This window comes from Lissotriton vulgaris, chromosome 7, assembly GCF_964263255.1.
Source record: "Lissotriton vulgaris chromosome 7, aLisVul1.2, whole genome shotgun sequence".
NCBI lineage: Eukaryota > Metazoa > Chordata > Amphibia > Caudata > Salamandridae > Lissotriton > Lissotriton vulgaris.
Window position 1 is genome coordinate 775825120 of NC_141695.1, and position 19109 is coordinate 775844228.

Consider the following 19109-nt stretch of genomic DNA (forward strand, 5'->3'; position numbering starts at 1 on the left):
GAAGAAACAAAAAAAAGCAGTCCCCAAGTGTAAACAATGGATGAATACACGCCACTGAATCAAATGTATGGTGCAGGGGAGGGCAGACACAATAGGAAAGAAAGCTATTGAATAATTAGTAAGCATATGAGAGTGACAAGAGAGCCAGCCAATAGTAAGCAAAGGGTGGGCTGTAAGCTTTTAGTATGGTCCGCAAGAGATGTTCGCCTACAGACAGCAAAGACTGCCTACTGTAGATAATACCTAAAAAAATCTACCACGTTCCACCTATGACAATAATATACCACTGTATGCTACATACAACAAAACCTCGGCTACATTGTAAATGGCACAAAATAATTGCCCATATCTGGCACAATATATAGCACATGCAACAGACCTCTGCCATATCCCTTATGCAAGAACAATTCTGCTACAGCTCACAAGCAAAAATAGCTATTTCACATTCTAATGCAACGACTGTCTTAGCAGCATCTCACATACAAGAGCACTGAGCAGCCTTCTTAAAGATAACATCTGCAGGTTTCCTCACACATCAAACCCTTCGTCTGTATTCCCCATGCAACAAATCTGTGGCGTGCATGCACAAATTCCTTCCTGTTATGTTCCACATACAAGGAAAGATTTTTCACATCGTAATGAGATTAAAAAAAATGTCTACTATGCACTCTTGGCAAGAAAAATCTACACAATACCATGAGTAGCAAAACAACTGAAGCACCCTAAATGGAACAAAAACGCTTTACGTAGACTACACATGAAAAAACACCTTCCCATATCCTACATGTAACTTCTCAAAGAAACATTGTTGCAATGAGACTCATCTCGGACACTTGTTAGACCAGACAAACATACTTGAGAAGTCAAATCCAACAACCCTTACCCAGCAATCCTTGACGCTCCTTCTTCTTTTTTGCCTTTTGATTGGCTTCCATTTTCACTACTGATGAAGGGGAAGGGCCAACATTGGACGTGTTTGATGACGTATGCAGGGTCAGGCTTGGCTCCTTTGACGACCGATCAGTGATGTCATCACTTCCACCCTCACTGTCCGAGTCCGCGCCCTCGTCCTTTTCTGAGGAAAAGAGAGGGGGAAATAAAATGAAATAAGTAAGCAATACAAGAAGGAAAAGCACATTTAAACTGCTAATAACTTGCAAAACCATGAATTATTCAAAAATTCAGGTCTACTTTCACAGATAAGTGATTGATGCAATAGAGATAGCAGATCTTCAGTCTGACCCATCAAGCCACTTTTAAGAGGCAGGATGGAAACTCGACATCCTGAAACCCCACTAAAGTTCCAATTCTAGAGATGTTGTGCCCCCATATACAAGTATACCAAGCTTTTGATTAGAGAATATGCTTTACAGGTGGAAAAAGTGATCGGGGCTTGCACAATTTTGGGAACTGTTTGGCCTGAATAACTTGGACAGTGTGACACTAAAGATGGCTGAAATTATATAGCCAAGGATTCTGCTTCTATTATTATTAAACAATCCTTTCTTAAGTGACACCATCTTTGACTTTTGAAGGAGAGACCTTCTGTGTCCATTGTTTTAAAAGAACGGATGAGTCTTGAACTAACTGCAAAATTATTTGCTACGGTACAATTTACAAGAGAAATATTGAGGACGCTATGACAGTAACTCTAGTGTAAGAATATAGGTTTCAAAAGGAGTTATCCCCTACACAGAAGTGTCTTGTACCAACCCTCTTGGCCGACAGGGCTATTATGAATCTCACTCATAGACACCTCCGTACTTATGCTTCATAGATTTCAAAACTGCATTTGATATGACTCACAGAGAAGTCCTGCTGGTCAAGCAGGAAACCTAGAATATTGAGAGAGACCTACTGATTTGAGCTAAATATGTTGCTGTAATAATCGTGTTGCAACATTTAATTAATGGCTTAAATCAGGCATTTAAGTCCACCTGTTTTATAATCCTTACATTGTAGATTTGACCATATTGCTTAAAGCAGTGGGATCATTACCACCGTATTGCGTTTGATGACACAATTAGAAGATACTCAAATATTTTGTCAACGCCTTTTGCTTTGCCTAGGCTTAATACTTCTTGTTGCTTTAGAGCGCTAGTATGTCTGTGAAGGTTGGATCCATGCCCGATTTTCAAGATATAAATGTACATAAAATGCTTCTGGCTAAAACCTTTTACATAGTGGCTATCCTGAAAATCTGGCATCAATACATCCCTCCTGGCACACTGGCAAACACTGGGCATGTCGTTTTTAAGCGTATCCTGTTAAAAATTTTATGCTGCACATATAGTTTAAGAAGAGCAAACACAACAAGACGGCTTGCTGAAACTTTTACAACACTCTCCCCCAGTCAAGAGAACTTTGTTAAATACATCGTTTTTCTGTTCACCATGCCAACCCAGTTTGGACCCAGCCAGATACAAATCAGGTTTGACCCTATTCCCTGTGGAAACAGTCTAGTCCAAACTTCCAGGCCAGGTCCTCCCTGGACCGGAAACTAGCATCCTGGTACCGGGTTTGGGGTATCACCCCTCATCAGCCAGGTTAGCTTGAAGTGAGCAAGGGACCCACGTCAGGGCATACCTTTCCCACTTAGGGTGAAAAGTGCTATGTAAACAAATGATGGACGGAATGCCTGTCTGTCTGGGCATACACTTGTCCACCTAGGGCGAACATAGCAACAACAAGATGATGATGGACGAAGTGTTTAAAAAGAGCCACTTTGGGATGATCACTCTTGGAAAAGGTCCTCTGTATAGGAACAACATTGCTTTTTTGTAACTAGGACGTTGACCACTATTTTGAGGCTTCCTTTACAAATCCCATGTTTGGTACTTAACTAGAGAGATTTTATTTTACGTATATTCTGTTACTGAATGATGCATAAACTTACTTTAAGTAAATCCATAAGAGACATTGTTACTCTCTTTACTGTGTATACCCATGTTCTAAGTGAAATACAGGGTTGCCCAGCCTCTTTTGTGGTTTGTGAGAGTGGGAAAAGTGAAGGAAGAGGGGTACATTGTGTACCTGTGTAATTTTGGTACAATATCTCCCTTCTATGTTTTACCAAACAACAGAAAAACCACTCAAAAGAACAAATTCTGATTTTAATACTATCACTGAAAAATGTATCTTGTGTTCATTTTACTACAAAATGTTGGTGTTCTACAATACCATTATTTGCATTTCAAACATTTATATGGCTCCGTTACCCTTTCAAAACCTAAGTGCCCATCCCATACCATTCTGGGTGTGGATTGATTGGTGTCAGGTAATATTTGGGTTATTTAAGTAGTAAAAATCGGTCCACTCACTATATTGCTTTAAATTTTTTTTTTACCTAAACGTTTTGTATTTTTTGTAGAATTCTATTTTTCAAGACTAACTAAAAAACATAAAACTGAAACTAAACGCATGGTGACGGATTAGTGCATATTTATCACCCTCGATAATTCGGAATGTATTGCTTGACATGAAAAAGCACCTACTGCAATTTTTCCTCTGAAATGGGGAACAACCTGCACATTTTAATGCTCCCCGCACCCAATCTGACACATAGCAGCATTTACTGGACCTTATTCCGCCAGTATATTTTGCCAGGTTTGACCTCTTGAAATTTAACAGCTGGTGCTAACTTTACCCACCTGATAATTACCGAGTACAAAAAACATCACATCACTTATAACTGCCATCCGTGCGCAAACATGTGTTTACGCAAAGATCGTAATTTAACAGGACAGCCATAATCAGCCCTTTAGTCTCATAAGTGTAGAGCAGCGGACGTCTGGCGCACCCAGCATTCTGCATCACACATGGGACCAGTAACGACCACTAACAGAAGCATTTCCTTAAAAGCAGCTAACAAATAAAGACAGCCCCACCTGTCAGGCAATGCTGCACTTAACCTGCACTTCACACATGATACTGCACCTGTAGAAGGAGGATACTTTCAATGAGGAGCGCGGAAGCGCCTGTGTACATAAAGAACAAGCTTTATCAAATTATTACATTATTCAGCATCTTCCGTACTCCCGACTCAATTACCTTTATGGGATGGTTACGCGTCACGCATACCCTCCAATCCTAAAATCTCACAGACCTTTACGGTATCGTTACAGGATTACGTTATTCACAGCTTCCTATCCTGAGACCTGACGGGGATTGATGGAATGGTTTTACATTATATAGCATTCTCTATCCGCAACCTCACTGTGCTTTCATAAAGTTACAGATAACACAGCACCTTTCAAAGTTCTTAACAGAATGAATAAGCATTGGCAGCTGTTATCGTCAAATTTCAAAGAATGCTCCCATTTGGATGGATAAAATCCGTAACCTTTCCCCATCTAAATGTGTCATATTCTCCTTAACCCCACAAAACATCCTTAATCCACCTCCCATAACGCACGAATCCTTCCATGAGACTCAGCTACTTTGCTTCTATCATCATCTCTTTTCGTCTTCCAACATCACTTTCTGCTATGTCACGCTGCTTCCTGCTCTCTGACTTCACTGCAACCTCAGACCTTTAATAGTTCTCCGGCAACAGGGGTCTCATAGGAGGAAAGGAAAAGATGCTGTGTAGTAGTTGCAGAAGGGGGCTATCGGCTCAAGGGAGCTCACCGAAGTTGCCTTTGTAGAACAGATGTATCCCTCGATTTGTGAATTGGTCTTGTCAACACCAAATGTAAAATACACCACGCTAACAGTGGGAACAACCCCATTTCCATTTCCCATCCATAAGGAGTATAAGAGAGCAAGGAGATTATTCAAGGTATTGGGTTTTAATAAGGTAAACCTGCATTGGCAAGCAAGTCAGCCTCGCTCTGCCATAGCATATTCGCTGGTGGCACTGGCTTTACCAATGCTTGTGGAACTGGGGAGAACAGGCAAAGACAATAGCAGCAGGCTGTTATTTTGGAATGATATGTTATATACTTGCTAGACGACCATCATGTTGTATTTAAGTAAATCTTAGAATGGTAAACAATAAGTATACAAAATTACTTTCCAAGATGGCTGCTACACTCTTTCTAGACACAACATAGCAGCCATTTTGGAATGTTATGACAACATTCTTTTGTGTACATATTGTTCAGGGTTGGCTCCTCGGCTAAGGCGGAGGAGCGTCGCCCCACTGCTCTCAGAACAGTGAAAAAATTAAAAAATATAATGATTATAACTTTGTTATTAAAATTTTTATTTTTTGTTGCAGCGGGGCTGGGTTGGGGCGGGGCTATTGACATAGGCGGAGTTGTGGTGGCACACTCTAAGGGCCTCATTTATAAAAGTGACGTATCGTTACATGAAAACAGCGGTGCGTCACTTTTCATTGCGCCCTCCTTGCGACATGCTGAATGCGTCATATTTACAGTATTACGCATCATGTTGCAAGGAGTTACAGATACGTCAGTATTTCTTATGTATCTGTAGGTGCAAAAATGATGCATTGCTGGAGTGTGTCACAAAAGTGACGCAACTCCAGCAATGGGTCATTACACATGGGCAAGTCCCATGTGAGATGTGCTTGCGTCAGTCGTACGCCTGCCATGAGGCAGGCGTATGATATTGACGCATTTGTGTCCTAGAAGTGACGCAGTGCAATCTCATAGATTTCACTGCATCACTTCTACGAGGCTTACTTGCGTCAGAACGCCCACCCTGCATACATTATACCTGGCGCAGGTATAATGTGGTACAGGGGTTTACAAAGTGACGCACCTACCTAGATGCGTCATTTTATAAATATGATGCAACATGGCGCATTTTTTACCCTGCTGGTGCGTCACAAAAAGTGGCGCACCAGCTGGGCAAAAGTGACGCAAGGGCTCATAAATAAGCCCCTAAGTGCGCATGACTGTTTAGCCAGCCATCTTGGCCCAGCCAAACAGTCATGAACACTTTACATGTTCCCCACCAGCCAGTAATGCATAGCCTGGTGGGGAAGATGCACAGGCCCCCTGTCCCCGGCTGAGCACTGAACCACAGCGCTACATTTGCATTACAGCATTGTGATTTAATTGACTTAGGGGAGCCTGTGTCCTTCCTCTTACCTTCCGGGACTCACCAGGAAAAGGAACGAAGGAGGAGAGATGGCGGCCGTTGAAAAGTACGTGTTTTTTAATTCGTTTTTTTACCCACCCCTCCCTCCTTCGTACTTTGCAACCTCCGTTCCTTGAGAGAGAGAGAGAGAGAGAGAGAGAGAGAGAGAGAGAGAGAGAGAGAGAGAGAGAGAGACCAACATTCAACAGTGCTCATTCTCAGCGCTGCTGTGTGAGAGAGGAAATTGGACATAGGGAGAGAGGAGGAGAGACATTAAGGATGACTGGGGAAGGAGAAATGGAGGATTGCAGGAGATGTGGGGGGGGGGGGAGTGGAGAATGCACCAGGGAGAGAGAAGTGGGGGAAGGAGAAGACATGCCCTCCCAATAAATGCTAAAGCTCAAACAGCACCAAAAAATGCAAATAGAAACAGATTCTTGATGTCAGCAGTAGAAGGATATAAACGACAAAACAAAAAGTAGCGTAAAAGTTAAACACTAAGTAAATGTTCAGGGGAAGGTAAATGTTTCAGGGGAAGGTAAATGTTTCAGGGGTAGGGCAAACACAAGAAAAGGGAGAAAAGCCAATAGATAAGAAAACTATACAACCATCAGCAAGGGGCAAAACCAAAGTTCACTCTAAAAATATATTATAGTATTTGTTACAATGCCTTCTGTTACAGAGTCAAAGCGGTCTCCAGTGGAACTGCAAAATGGGCAGCCTGAAAGAGCCTGGCAGTCTTCTGCCATCAAATCCGAAAGAACCGTAGCAGCCATCATGGAATTGCTTGATTTCAAGAAGGAGGAACTGGGCCTAACCTTTTGCCGTACCCTAGTGTTTTCTCTTCCCATTCCAATGTGAATTGCGAACCTCTGTAAATTATTTGCAAAAACCAATCCCCAGAGGTAAATGCAGGTGTAATTGGCTAGCAGAACTCTTGGTTGAGATCGGGAGGGAGAGAGAGAGAAAATAACAGGTAACTTTGCAATATGATGCAATATTGCCATGAGGCGTTCTAGTGACATCATGAGCCACAAGGTCAAGAGGCCGAGAGGTTTTTTAGGTGTCCCTAGAACCCCAAGATGGCAATGTAGCACCATATTCTGCATGGTATCCATTTTGTATTTTATATAGTACATGTTCATTTTGGGGACTTTAATTTGAAAAAACTGTTTTCTTCAAAGTGCAGCTCGCAATGGGAACTGATTGAAACTGTAATGTGTAGGCTTTATTTGACTATCCTTTAATAAACTGATAATACAATAACGATGAGGGTCAATGGATTTAGGCGATTTTGTGACTGCTGCTTTTACCATTTAATTATCGATTTACTACATTTATCACAAAATTTGTAAATGTCAACAAACATTGTATTTTCTATCTCAAAATGACAAAAATAATACAGACAAAATGTGTCACTTATTTGCATATTTTTCTGCGTATTTATATGATCTTGCTGCATAATTTGGCCCTCCATGCAACATAACACTATTACTGCTTAGAATGTTATAGCTCTGCAGACTGGTTTGGGAGCTGACATTATGATGAAATTCATATTTGGCAGAAAAACATCAAATATTTCCCATATTCCCCGTTTCCAGTTGAAGTATTGATTGTCATACTAGTGCATTTTGTGCAACAAAATATGTAAATAATCTATCTGTTTGTCTATGTATCTCACAATCCAGAAAGAGGGCGGCCAGCATGCATCACATCGGAAAGGGGTGCAGAGCAATAAAAGAACCGCCTTTCCTGTTCTTAATCAACATATTCCCCTTAGTTGGCATCAAAAATAGAGATGCTGCCACCCACAGAAGTTACATAAGTGCTTTCTTATTTCTCCGAGCAGTGAAAAAGGCTACTCTGTAGCCGAAATGCATTAATTCGGCTGTGTGCAGATTGAGAAATCTAGCACTTATGTAACTGCGATGGGTTCTCTAGCTCTGTATTTCACATCAGCTAAGGAGAACATTTTGGCAGTTTAGTTGATGACTGAATGCTATAAAAAAAATGTATAGCAATCTTACTCACCTCAACAATGAGTTGACACAAAGAGTGCTTAGAATGACTGACACTACTAAGACATCAGCACAATGTGCTACAACACACCTTTTACGCCAGAAGAATGGCAGAGGGCATACCTGCTTCAGTGGAGCTCATGGCACCCGGCTTGCTCTTCAGGACCGTTGCTTGGTTGTCGCTATACCGCTGGAGGGGGTTCACCATGCTGGTCCTTGCTTGGCACAGCTTTTTCTGCATCTTGTTTCCTGTGTTGCTCTCTTTCCGGCGGAATGGGCTGACAGTCGGGGGCAAGGTCTTGCTTTTCGCCTTCTGTTTTAACTGTGACACTTTGCGGTCAAGCTTGGACACCATGCTGCTCTCCGAACTGCTTGCAGATTTACACGTCACACTAGCCTTTTAAAAAAATAACGCACGGGCAGAATTAATTTAAAGGTGAATTCTTCATAGAGCTCGTAATGTCAAGGGTTAGCTTGTCTCAATGTTTTGACAGAGAAACTGTGTCACCTGAGTCACGTCAAGCAACCATGGCTCAGCGCTGAGTCATAAAGACACATGTGAGGCATCCTCTATATATGAAAGTATCAGTCGGTAAGAGCAATTCCAAGATTCAATGGATGTGTCAGAGGATTGACCAGGAAAATACAATCCAAATGAGGTCAACATTTGCACACTCCCCATGTACATCTGCACATTGAGCTCGAGGCCCAAACATCGAGATGTAAGTAGTGTCAGCAGCATTAAAAGTCCCCGATTTCAACTAAATGAGTGCAGATAATAAAGATACTCCAATCTATTCACAAATGTAAACTTACACGAGTAAAACTACACGTTTATTTAGACTTACACTTTTCAGTAAATGTACTTCTTTTGGTTATTCACCATTTTCAAGTGTAAACTTACTCAAAAGTGTAGATTTGCATGTCGGTACCCTCATGAACTAGTGGGTGGAGCCTAATTTACAACTCCACACATTTAGTGGGGATCTCCTCCCGCAGAGTTTAGATCTTCCTATGGTAAAGTATAGGGAAAAGTTTAAAAATGTATTAAACGTAAAAAAAATGTTGAATACTTTTCTGTTAACTATTAATGTAAAATAAATTAATAAATATATTTTAAACCTAGAACAAATTAAAATAAAATGTTATATGTGTAACTTAATTGTAAATAATTAAGTATTTTTTCAAGATTATCCTAAAAAAATTCAACATACTGTAGAAATTTCATATTTACTATGTACAAAAAATGTATATGTAATTGTAGAATTTATTACCAATATTTTTGATTATTTAACTTATATTTAAAAAAAATGTGCTTACATTTAAAAAAGGTAACTACATTTTATATAAATAACATATTATTATACATATGCATGTATATTTAAGTCAAAATTAATTTCATTTCGCTAAAATTATTTCCTATAGGATTTAATTTAAAGCACCTTCCTCCATTTTTTTCGGGGGAAGGGAGTTGCAGTACCCATATGTGACCATATGTGGTGCTGGAATTACTCCAGGTTAGTTCGGGAACACATTTACTATTGTTTTGGGACCTTTTAGCTGTAGTACATTTAGAAGTGCAGTTTTTGAATAGCAAAAGATTTACTCTTGTGTAGGTAGGTGTCTGTCCATCACTATATTCTTTATTCCTCCCTAACCTCCACCCCACATTTTGCAGAAAGTACACCCCACTTTTCAACCACTGCCATGGGTCTGTTCCACATTTGCTATAAAATAGTACACTTGCATGTGTGGAGATCTTCCCCTAAGAACCATAGGACAGCTGGAGGAGGAGATGTCCACTTGCATGTTTAGTGAATAGCATTTAGCAGCGCAGTAGTAATACTACTGTAGAGCTACTAAATGGCCTGCAAAATGCAATTGGTGAATTGGCCCCTTAGGAGGGAAAAGTATTACTTTTTTTCTTATTACAACATTTTGAAACATATCTATACAGCAGCTGTTCTGTGAATAGCATAACATTATAGGTATAAGTTACGCAGCTTATGCAGGGACCGTTTGTGCAGCAGGCAACCTGACATACATCTCCACATTACATAACTAAACATTGCAGCTTTCTTCCTGAAAATCCAGCTCAAGTAAATTTCCCAGGATCATGCAATGTGGAAAGGGGGGGAAGCGGGGACTCAAGCTCGTATCATATACTGCCTTAGTGCAGGACTCAATCACCTGGACACCTCTCTGCAATCGTACCGAGGCAGCAACCTCACTCAACATAAATCCTTAGTTTCAATAACACTTTTTGTATAGGTAGCTTGATGGCAAAGAGATGGCAATACCATTGCGGAAGTTGCAAGGGTATCTTGGGGCAAACAGAGGTTGAAACTGACGCTAGAACGAGGAGACACAGGCCCTGAGATAGGGGGGATGGAGGCTGGTAAAGGTACCTGGACATTTGCATGCAGAGATACAGACGGTGCTTCAAGGAGAGTGGGTCAGGTCAGGTGGACATGAATACCTGCAGGGCATCCTGGACCCTGGACCAGGGCAATAGAGATACTGGGACATGAACACATTGACAAAGGCCTTGGGAGACACAGACCGACACTGTGGCAGAGGAACAGGGAGACACAGACCAGCACTCTGGCAGAAAAGGGAGACACAGACCAGCACTCTCGCAGAGGAACAGGGATACACAGGCATTGACACTGCCTTAGGGGTTTAATAACAGGATGACGAGACACATCACACTGAGAAGAGAGAAGATAGAACAGACCCCAGGAGAAGGGCAGATGATTCGAAATAACGAGTGGGGTCAAAATAATTCCAGAGAATATCCTGTGCACATCTGGGCTTCAGTTCTGGGCAGAGGCAGGACCACCACCTGCTGGTGCAGCACATGCGCAGACATGAGCTGCTATGGTATCCTGCAAGAATTCCAACCGGGTGGAACAGTACCTGCAGACTATATAACTATGGAGCAATCTATGCCCTGGCAGAATATCTCCTCCGCCTTGCATTGAGGCATGGGCTTGGTACATACACAGGTTCATCCTAATTAATTTCCATTATAAAATACCGTCAACAATAAACGACCTACATTGTAGAATTCAATCCCTCTGCGCCTTTCTAAAGCACTGTTAGGTGCGCCTGCGTCAATCCTATGGAGTTCTGATCAGCCTCTTGGCGCTCGGGCCCAGGCAGAAGGCGAGCTGAGGCCCAAGAGGGCCACCTCGCGCGACCTTACCTCGGATCCCACCAGGCTTCCGTAGCTGCTCTCCGAAACGTTGCATTTTTTCTTCTTAGGCTCTTCGTCACTCCTCACGTCGGAGCCCATCCGGTTCAAGGTGCTTTTAAGAGACCTGTTAAAATGTAAGGAGAGAGACACGTGTCAAGGAGAGAGGTCACTGCTACAAGATGCCAGGGAAAAGGGCACGGGAATCACAAAGACTGTTCACAGATCACAGGTATAGTTTAATTACACACCATGCCAGCATGAATGTTAAAGTTTCAGGTTAATAAACCACAAACGTAATCGATCGCGAGCTAAGGCTTTAAAAAAAGAAGGGAAGAAACGCCTGGCTAGTTACAAAAAGATTAATTCAGTGGGTGGAGCGCCTGCTGCGGAGATCTGTCTGAAGCCTCTACATCACTAACTCGTACGCGGTTAGGGTCAACTCTGTCGACGTCAGCACATGGGTACCGCTGAGACAGAGAATAACCGCGGTCATTCGAGCGCCAGGAAACAATGTAGTACCGGTGTGCACTGTAGGTACAGATTATTAATTTGAGCCCCAAATAGACTATGGGGTTTGAACTAAAATGACTGGTGGACAGGGAGAAAACTGCAGACGTTGCGTAATCAGTACTGTAAGCTCCCAAAAGTAATCAAATTGCCTCTTTGGATTACGCTGCTGGAGAGTAATGCCCCATTGCAAACTGTTACAAGGGAATGGATGTGACTACTTAATACAACTAATGTTTTGAGAGGCGTGCATGCAAATTGCCGTCTTCTGGCCCATATTACCAAGGTGAAATGGCGTTCAATTTGGCCATGAAGCCCCTGACTACAGAGTCCAAACGGATAACGCGGCTATTATGCTAATATGTGAACGGGTTGGCATTTGCGTTGCCTAATGGGCGAGCGAGGACCCATTACTGACAGTGACTTATGAAAAATGGGCGTCCTTTTGCAACCGCCACTGTATATAAAACCAGTAATTTCTGCCTCATTTTAAAAAGTGCTTTTGGTATTGTCATAGCAGGCAGTAAATCCCGCCAGGCAAGGGCGGCTCACTCTCAAAGAGCCGCATCCTTCAGGCGTATTTACACCATTATTATAGGTTGCATTTACAACTGGTTGCAAAAGGACTGACAAACTCTGATGTCAGCTGTGAACGAGAAAATAAGACGTTTCCATGAGAGAGACGGGCAGGAGGGGTGGGACAGAGTCAGTCACATTTAGCAGTTTCTTAGTATATTGTCAGTATCAAAATATGACTTCCAGTTGTTCAGTAAATCGAGTATTGGGGGAAGACTACAGGAATGGTTCACAACATTTCCACGCAACTGAACTCAGTTTAGGGATTCCAGAAAGCCATTTTAGGGCACAAACTGTAGATCAGGATCCCCCAGTTGTACCTTTGTGTAGCCATCCCCTGTGTGTCTGAGCTGTGTCTGCAATGCTGAGAGTGAATGATGTCATAGAATCTTGGTGTGTGGTCAGCAATGGGAGCCAGGAGACGGACAGCTGGATGAAGGACGTTGCTCTAAAAGGACATACTTGCTGGTACGGTAAACTAGGGACCTCACCACCATCTTCAACGTATCTATCTCCACAGCCATATTCCCTGAAGAATGGAAACACGCAGAAGTCAAGTCACTTCTCAAGAAATCCTCCAGTGACCTCAAGAACTACTGTTCCATCTCTCTGCTCCATTTTCCAGCCAAGGTCCTTGAAAAGGCCATCAATCGCCAACTCACGGAACAACTGGAGAACAACAGTCTTCTGGACACCTTCAAATCCGGATTCCGCAACAATCACAGCACCGTAACTGCCCTGATCACTACAACTGATGACATCAGAACCCTGCTGGACCATGGAGAAACAGCAGCCCTGGTGCTCTTCGACCTCTCTGCGGCGCTCAACACCCTATCTCCCTACACTCTTATCAAGAGACTACACCACATTGGAATCCAAGGAGACGTCCACAAATGGATCCTCTCCTTCCTAACCGGAAGAACACAGAGAGTCCCTCTACTTCCTTTCACCTCAGAACCCAAGAGCATCATCTGCAGCGTCCCTCAAGGCTTGTCATTCAGCCCCACACTGTTCAACGTCTACATGACCCCACTGGCCAACATCGTTAAAACCTACGGACTAAACGTTATATCCTACGCTAACACCCAACTCATCTTCATGCTGTTGGAAAACCCCTCCACCACCATTGCCAACTTCCACAGATGCATGACAAGGGTCGCCGACTGAATGAAAGACAACTGCCTGAAATGCAACACAGACAAAACAGAAGTATTGATCTTCTGGAACAACACCGTGTCATGGAACGACTCCTGGTGGCCCTCCAAACTTAGACCCTCACCCACTCCAAAAGACCATGCCTGCAACCTTCGCATCATTCTAGACAGCAAACTCACAATTCAAAACCAGAGCAACGCAGTCTCTTCTGCCTGATTCCTCACTCTTTGCATGCTCCATAATATCTTCAAATGGCTCCCCATCAAAACAAGAAGAACCGTCACTCAAGCCCTAGTCATAAGCCAGCTGGACTATTGCAACACATCCTGTGAGGGAATCGCGGTACACCTCTTGAAAATACTGCAGATCATACAGAATTCTGTTGCCAGATTCAACCTTGACTTTCGAGATGAACCCTCATCACCCCCCACCTCAGGAAGCTTCACTGGCTGCCAGTTCAGAAGATATGTCAATTCAAGATGCTGAGCCACACTTACAAAGTCCTGCACAACCAAGGACCAGCATACATCAACCACCGCTTGAACTTCCACCAAACCACCAGACACCCTAAAGCCAACAAGACATATTTGATTGCAGTAAAGGGATTGTGATTATCAACATTTCCGCCGCATTACACCTTGATTTAAGCATTGTCATTGACAAGTTAGTTGTCAAGCATACCTTACATTTTGCTTAAATTCGTGTGATAGGTGGAGCAACATTATAAATTACTACATCAAACACAAAATATATTTTCCTATGGCTAGGTACAATTTGGTCAAGAAGGAAAGACAGGATTTATCACACATTTTCCAGTTTTACACTGTGCAATTCAGTCACCAGACAAGTCCCTCTTTCTGAAATCAAGGGTTAAAGTTTTGTCCCTTAGTCTTGGAAGATGAGATTAAAGCATGGATGAAGACAGAAGTCGTATATCATTGTGGACAGTTTTACATAGTGCAGACCTTGCCCAAAAATTTAACAGTCCTTGTCAACAAACACAGACTGCATTGAAAAATATTATTTCCCCCACCCAGACAGATTTGCCGAGAATCACAGGATGCTGACATGATGCCGGGAGTCAAACTTGGTCGGTCACATGGTACGTGGTCGGCAGCTGTAGCTTTCAGGTCACACGTCCTCCTTTAAAAGCTCGTCTCGTTTGGGCTTGAAGTTTCAAGAGGACTTCTATCTGAGCCAGATGTAAGTATCCGGCTCGAGCCTCGCTAGAGATGTCAGTGCCTCGCCCAACGTTACCTAACATCTGCAGGGCACCGTGTGTACTCATGGACATCCAAGACTTGTGCCACTTTCCATGCCTGCTGGGTATATTTGAGAATAGCTAAAAAGTCAGAAATCACTCAAATTGCAGGAGGAAACCTAAGATGAGTAAATTTCCAAAACATACAATAGGTTGATGTCAGTCCTTAAGTGTGCCAAGAGTCGATTCATTTTCTGGTGCCCACTACATAAATGGTAAATATTGTTGTTTTTGCTATTCCTGCCCAAATCTCTACAAATTAAATATCTTGAATTGATATTCGCGCAATGTCCCCGCTTGCTCAGATATATGTCATTTCATAAGTTAGCTACTAGTAGGTCAATGCATGAATAATTGCAATGGTGCACCTGATATCGACCTAGAAAGGATGAATAGCTGAGGCTGACCTGACTTATCAGGATTCGTACATGAAACCAACACTGAGACACCCGCAGCAGACACATTCTTTCCGTAAACCATCTTGCTTAGTTTTTAAACCTGTGCCCATTGGCAGAACTGTATGATGTCAGTAACATAACAAAGAAAATAATTCTCTGCAGCATGTGTTTCGCCCACTAAGGCAGCCATGTGTGGACACGATATAAGTGTGTGGTTCTGGCCGGACACTCAGCATAGCATGCAGTGACTAAGTAATTAAGCGGGGTTCTTGGGATGCATTAAGCCTGGGGGTCCAGAGCTATACCTCAGGGGGTGATGCTAAGAGCACTTTAGCCTCTCCGCCACCTTCCACCTTCAAGTGATTTCCCTGCTGGAGTGAAGGTCTATTTACGGAAGCTTTTAAGGCAGGGTTAACTCAGTGCTGATGGATGGCCGTCAGTGGCTAAGTACTGCTGAAGAACCCAAGTGCACATCCTGCGCGTGGGGCAGGGCAGCTCAGGGGGCATGCACTACCCAGCATGCATTGCCACTGCGGGCTGCTCTCGGACCGCAAGGCACCCATGAGCCCCACATTATGCGCCCATAGCAGAGCATCTTATGCACATCCGGGGCCCTGTAGTGCCGTCCATGCTCTGTCTAAAGCAGTCTCAATGCCTATGTGCTGCCCTTGCTGGGGCGCCAAATGTAGGGCAACGTGGGTCTAGCTGCCCATCTGCCCCTAGCTGCCCTCCTCATTTGGCCTCCTGCAGGAAAGGCCCTTGGGAAGTGAGGACCCCATGGGAATTAAGCCCTTGCACCCACCAGCAACGACAGCACAGGGGATAAAGGCAAAGAGACCCCCTGTATCCTACAATGACTGACAGTAAACTCATCATTGTCCAAACAGAGTTTTTAGCTGTATACTAAGTACAAAATATACAAAATAAAAAACACAATGTTATACGGAGGTTCCACGGACGGATCAAAAACATGGGAGGGAGGGCTTAGAAACAGGAGTTTAGAGTGCTACTTCTGGAACAATAAACTTATGACTACGAAATATTCACTTAAAGAAGGGCAAATGTGAACAAGATTTTAAAATGTACTCAGATGGGTGAATGTATTGAATCAGCGCACTCGGAACACGATTCTCTTGAAAACATGTAGCTGATAATAAGTGCAAGGCATTAATTGGTAGATATCTCGTAATAATGTTTCAAGCAACATGGAATACAGAAGGATGAACTTTTTAAAAAGTACGGTGTTCCATTTCCCAGTTGAAAATGCCGAAAAAGGACCCTTATATGGGGGACGTGACACTCTGGTTAAATGTGGAACCAACCGTGCTATTAGCGGGTTTTAAGTTGTTGCTTTAGACAACACAATGAGGTGCCTGTATTGTATTGTAATTGCATTTATATAGCGCTTACTACCCCTGACGAGGAGCCAGAGCACTTTTTCAGCGAGTAGCACACTACTCCGAAACCCATAAAGGATTAGTGGGGAATTACAATAGTGAAAAAATGAAAGTAATTTGAGTGGTGGATAGGTTAGTCAGTTATTTGGATTGAGAAGGATAGTGGAGGGAAAGAAGAGGCTATCTATAGTCTACTTCCGGGCAGGCACAAGGTGCTCCAGCTATTAATGTACAGAATCCGTTGAAGTTGTCTTTAGCTTGGGTGAGAGCGTGACGTAGGTTTTCAAAGAGTTTCTGATATTATATGGAATCAATATGCAGCTTACCATTAAAGTGCACAAGAGTGGAGAATAATGCAATATATCAGCATTATGTCCCGTTTCCCTTCGCACACCAAGGATAAAAACGTAAATTTGAATAGCTGAACGGTGCAACAATTTAAGAATGGCTTAGTTCCAGATACCCCGAAACCAGCACATTTCAAGTTGTCTCCTCATATGTCAATAGTTGACAATAATTTTTTGCCTGTACAATAGGGGGCTCAATCAAAATCATTCAAAAAAGACTGTATTGTAAGTGACCATTGTGGGATGAAATAGATTTGTTATTCCACAGAGCAGTGATACTCAAAGTACAGCCCGCCTGACCTTTACATGTGACATCCTGGCAAACAGCAGCAGCACTGGGCTGCTGGTTACTAGATTGAGCACTAATATTCATCAAAAATTAAATAAACGGGCAAGCATTTTTTTGCAGGTTCACTGAAGTTAAAAAAAAGGAAGGAACTGAGGTGTCCCACACCACTTAACGATAGGAACACCTTCATTTTTTGAAGAAATCTTGTGGCAAATGCGTAAAAATATGATAAAGTCTCTCGAAATTTCAAAACGATGTCATTATAGTTTAATAAATCAAACCCAAGAGATTATGTTTTGTACAGTGCACATCCCGAAGACGTGTATTTCAAGGTCTTCTTATATGTGAAAATGAAGAAAAAGAAAAGAAGGCAAAGTGAAATAAAACAATTGCCTAAATCTATCGAACGTGGGTGGGCACCGCTTATCTGCTGATAAGGAAATCACTTCAAAACTCAGCTGGTGGTCCAAGTAGCAAACAGTAACGTTTATGAAAACAATAGAGTTGAAATCATAGCAAGAGAGCACTGCCCGGCAAATGTGTAAGAAATTTTGGTAAAAAAACAAAAGCTCACACATTAGTCTACTTATTGGACATCTTCACTAAGAAGTGATATGCGATATTATGTATTCGATTAAAATGTTTTCTAATTGCACAGCAGTCACTGGACAGGAAGTAGTTGGCACCTCTTCTGAATCTTTTCAGTCGGTCAGCATCTTTCCCATCGTCGCTCTGTTTTTCAGCTAAACCTCTGCCTGCTTTGTGGTCCTCGGTCTTTCCCCGTACACACTTCCTCCCACACCACTTCCCACAAATTTGGCGTCACAACTGCCGCTCCTTTTCGTGCATTCGAGAGGTGGGTACTCACTCGCACTGTGCACTGTAAAAACACATTATCCAGCTAATGGGTAAAGATGCCGGAAGTGACGACATGTTGGATTCACCCTACCACCTTCCGGTCCTTAAACGTCAGGAGATCTTTCTGAATGGCTGTGCAAATCCCGCCTCACGAGCCTGCATTCTGGCGTCATGATGTAACACGGCGTCCCTGCCAAAAGACCCCCCATTCCGCTCCCCCCAAATGATTCTGCATTTGCTAATGTTTTGTGACATAAAACCGGGAGATTATTATTTTTTTCCCTGCCTTAATTGAAGGAAGCATTTAGTGGAGATTTACCCATTATTGGCTCTCGGCGCGCGTGCGGCGCGCTCGCGCACTCTGGAGCAGGTTTGGACGAGCTTGCAGGATTTATGCGAATGGGCCTGCGGGGAGAGGCAATTTGTAGCCGAGACGGACAATTATACGTGGCCCATGAGTGCAAGAATGACTGCGCCAGGCGGCTAATGGGTAATAAGGCTGCGCCGGCAGCCATGAGCCGCACAGCGGTGTGACGGCGGCTCCAGAGAGCGCCGAGAAGGGGTGCTGCGAGGCACTGGCCGCAGCCAAAGAGAAGGCTCGCGGGGAACTTTAAAAGTGAGCGAGGGAGAAGGGCTGGGGTAGAGAGAAGCCAGAGGGTGAGGAGAAAACAGGAGAGGGATACAAAAAGAGTGTGTGGGGAGTTAATTCAATAGATTAGAGTACAGGTGTGTGGGTGTGGGAAGGAAGTGAGAAGAAAAAGGAGCATTAGAGATTTTAAGAGACTGCGAAAAGAAAGTGAGAGTGGGAGAGACGATGGGGGACAGAGAGGCAGTGCTGTAGTGAGGAGAGTGAGAGATGAGTAAGTATGAGAGAAAGTGATAACGAGAACGAAGATAGGTGGGAGGAGAATTAGTTGGGGTGAAGGGTTAGCAGTAAGGATGAACTGGGAAAGGAAGGAGGAAAATTGGAGGGGAAAATGAAAAGAGTGAGGAAAAGAGGAAAACAATGAAACGTGGAGATAAGCGGAAAGGATGAAGAGAGGGAAATAAAATGGA

The 19109-nt window shown here is 43.0% G+C and overlaps 1 protein-coding gene across 2 annotated transcripts in view; it reads right to left on the reverse strand.

The window, feature by feature from the left end:
- Positions 1 to 19109, reverse strand: part of BAHCC1 (BAH domain and coiled-coil containing 1) — a 332705-nt gene that overhangs the window by 49437 nt on the left and 264159 nt on the right. For both annotated transcript variants that reach the window (XM_086931009.1, XM_086931008.1), the window contains exons 15-17: positions 11275 to 11389; positions 8190 to 8463; positions 884 to 1075 (exon numbers count right to left, since the gene is read on the reverse strand). In XM_086931009.1, coding sequence (XP_086787135.1) covers positions 884 to 1075; positions 8190 to 8463; positions 11275 to 11389 — 581 coding nt within the window. The remainder of the gene's footprint in view (positions 1 to 883; positions 1076 to 8189; positions 8464 to 11274; positions 11390 to 19109) is intronic.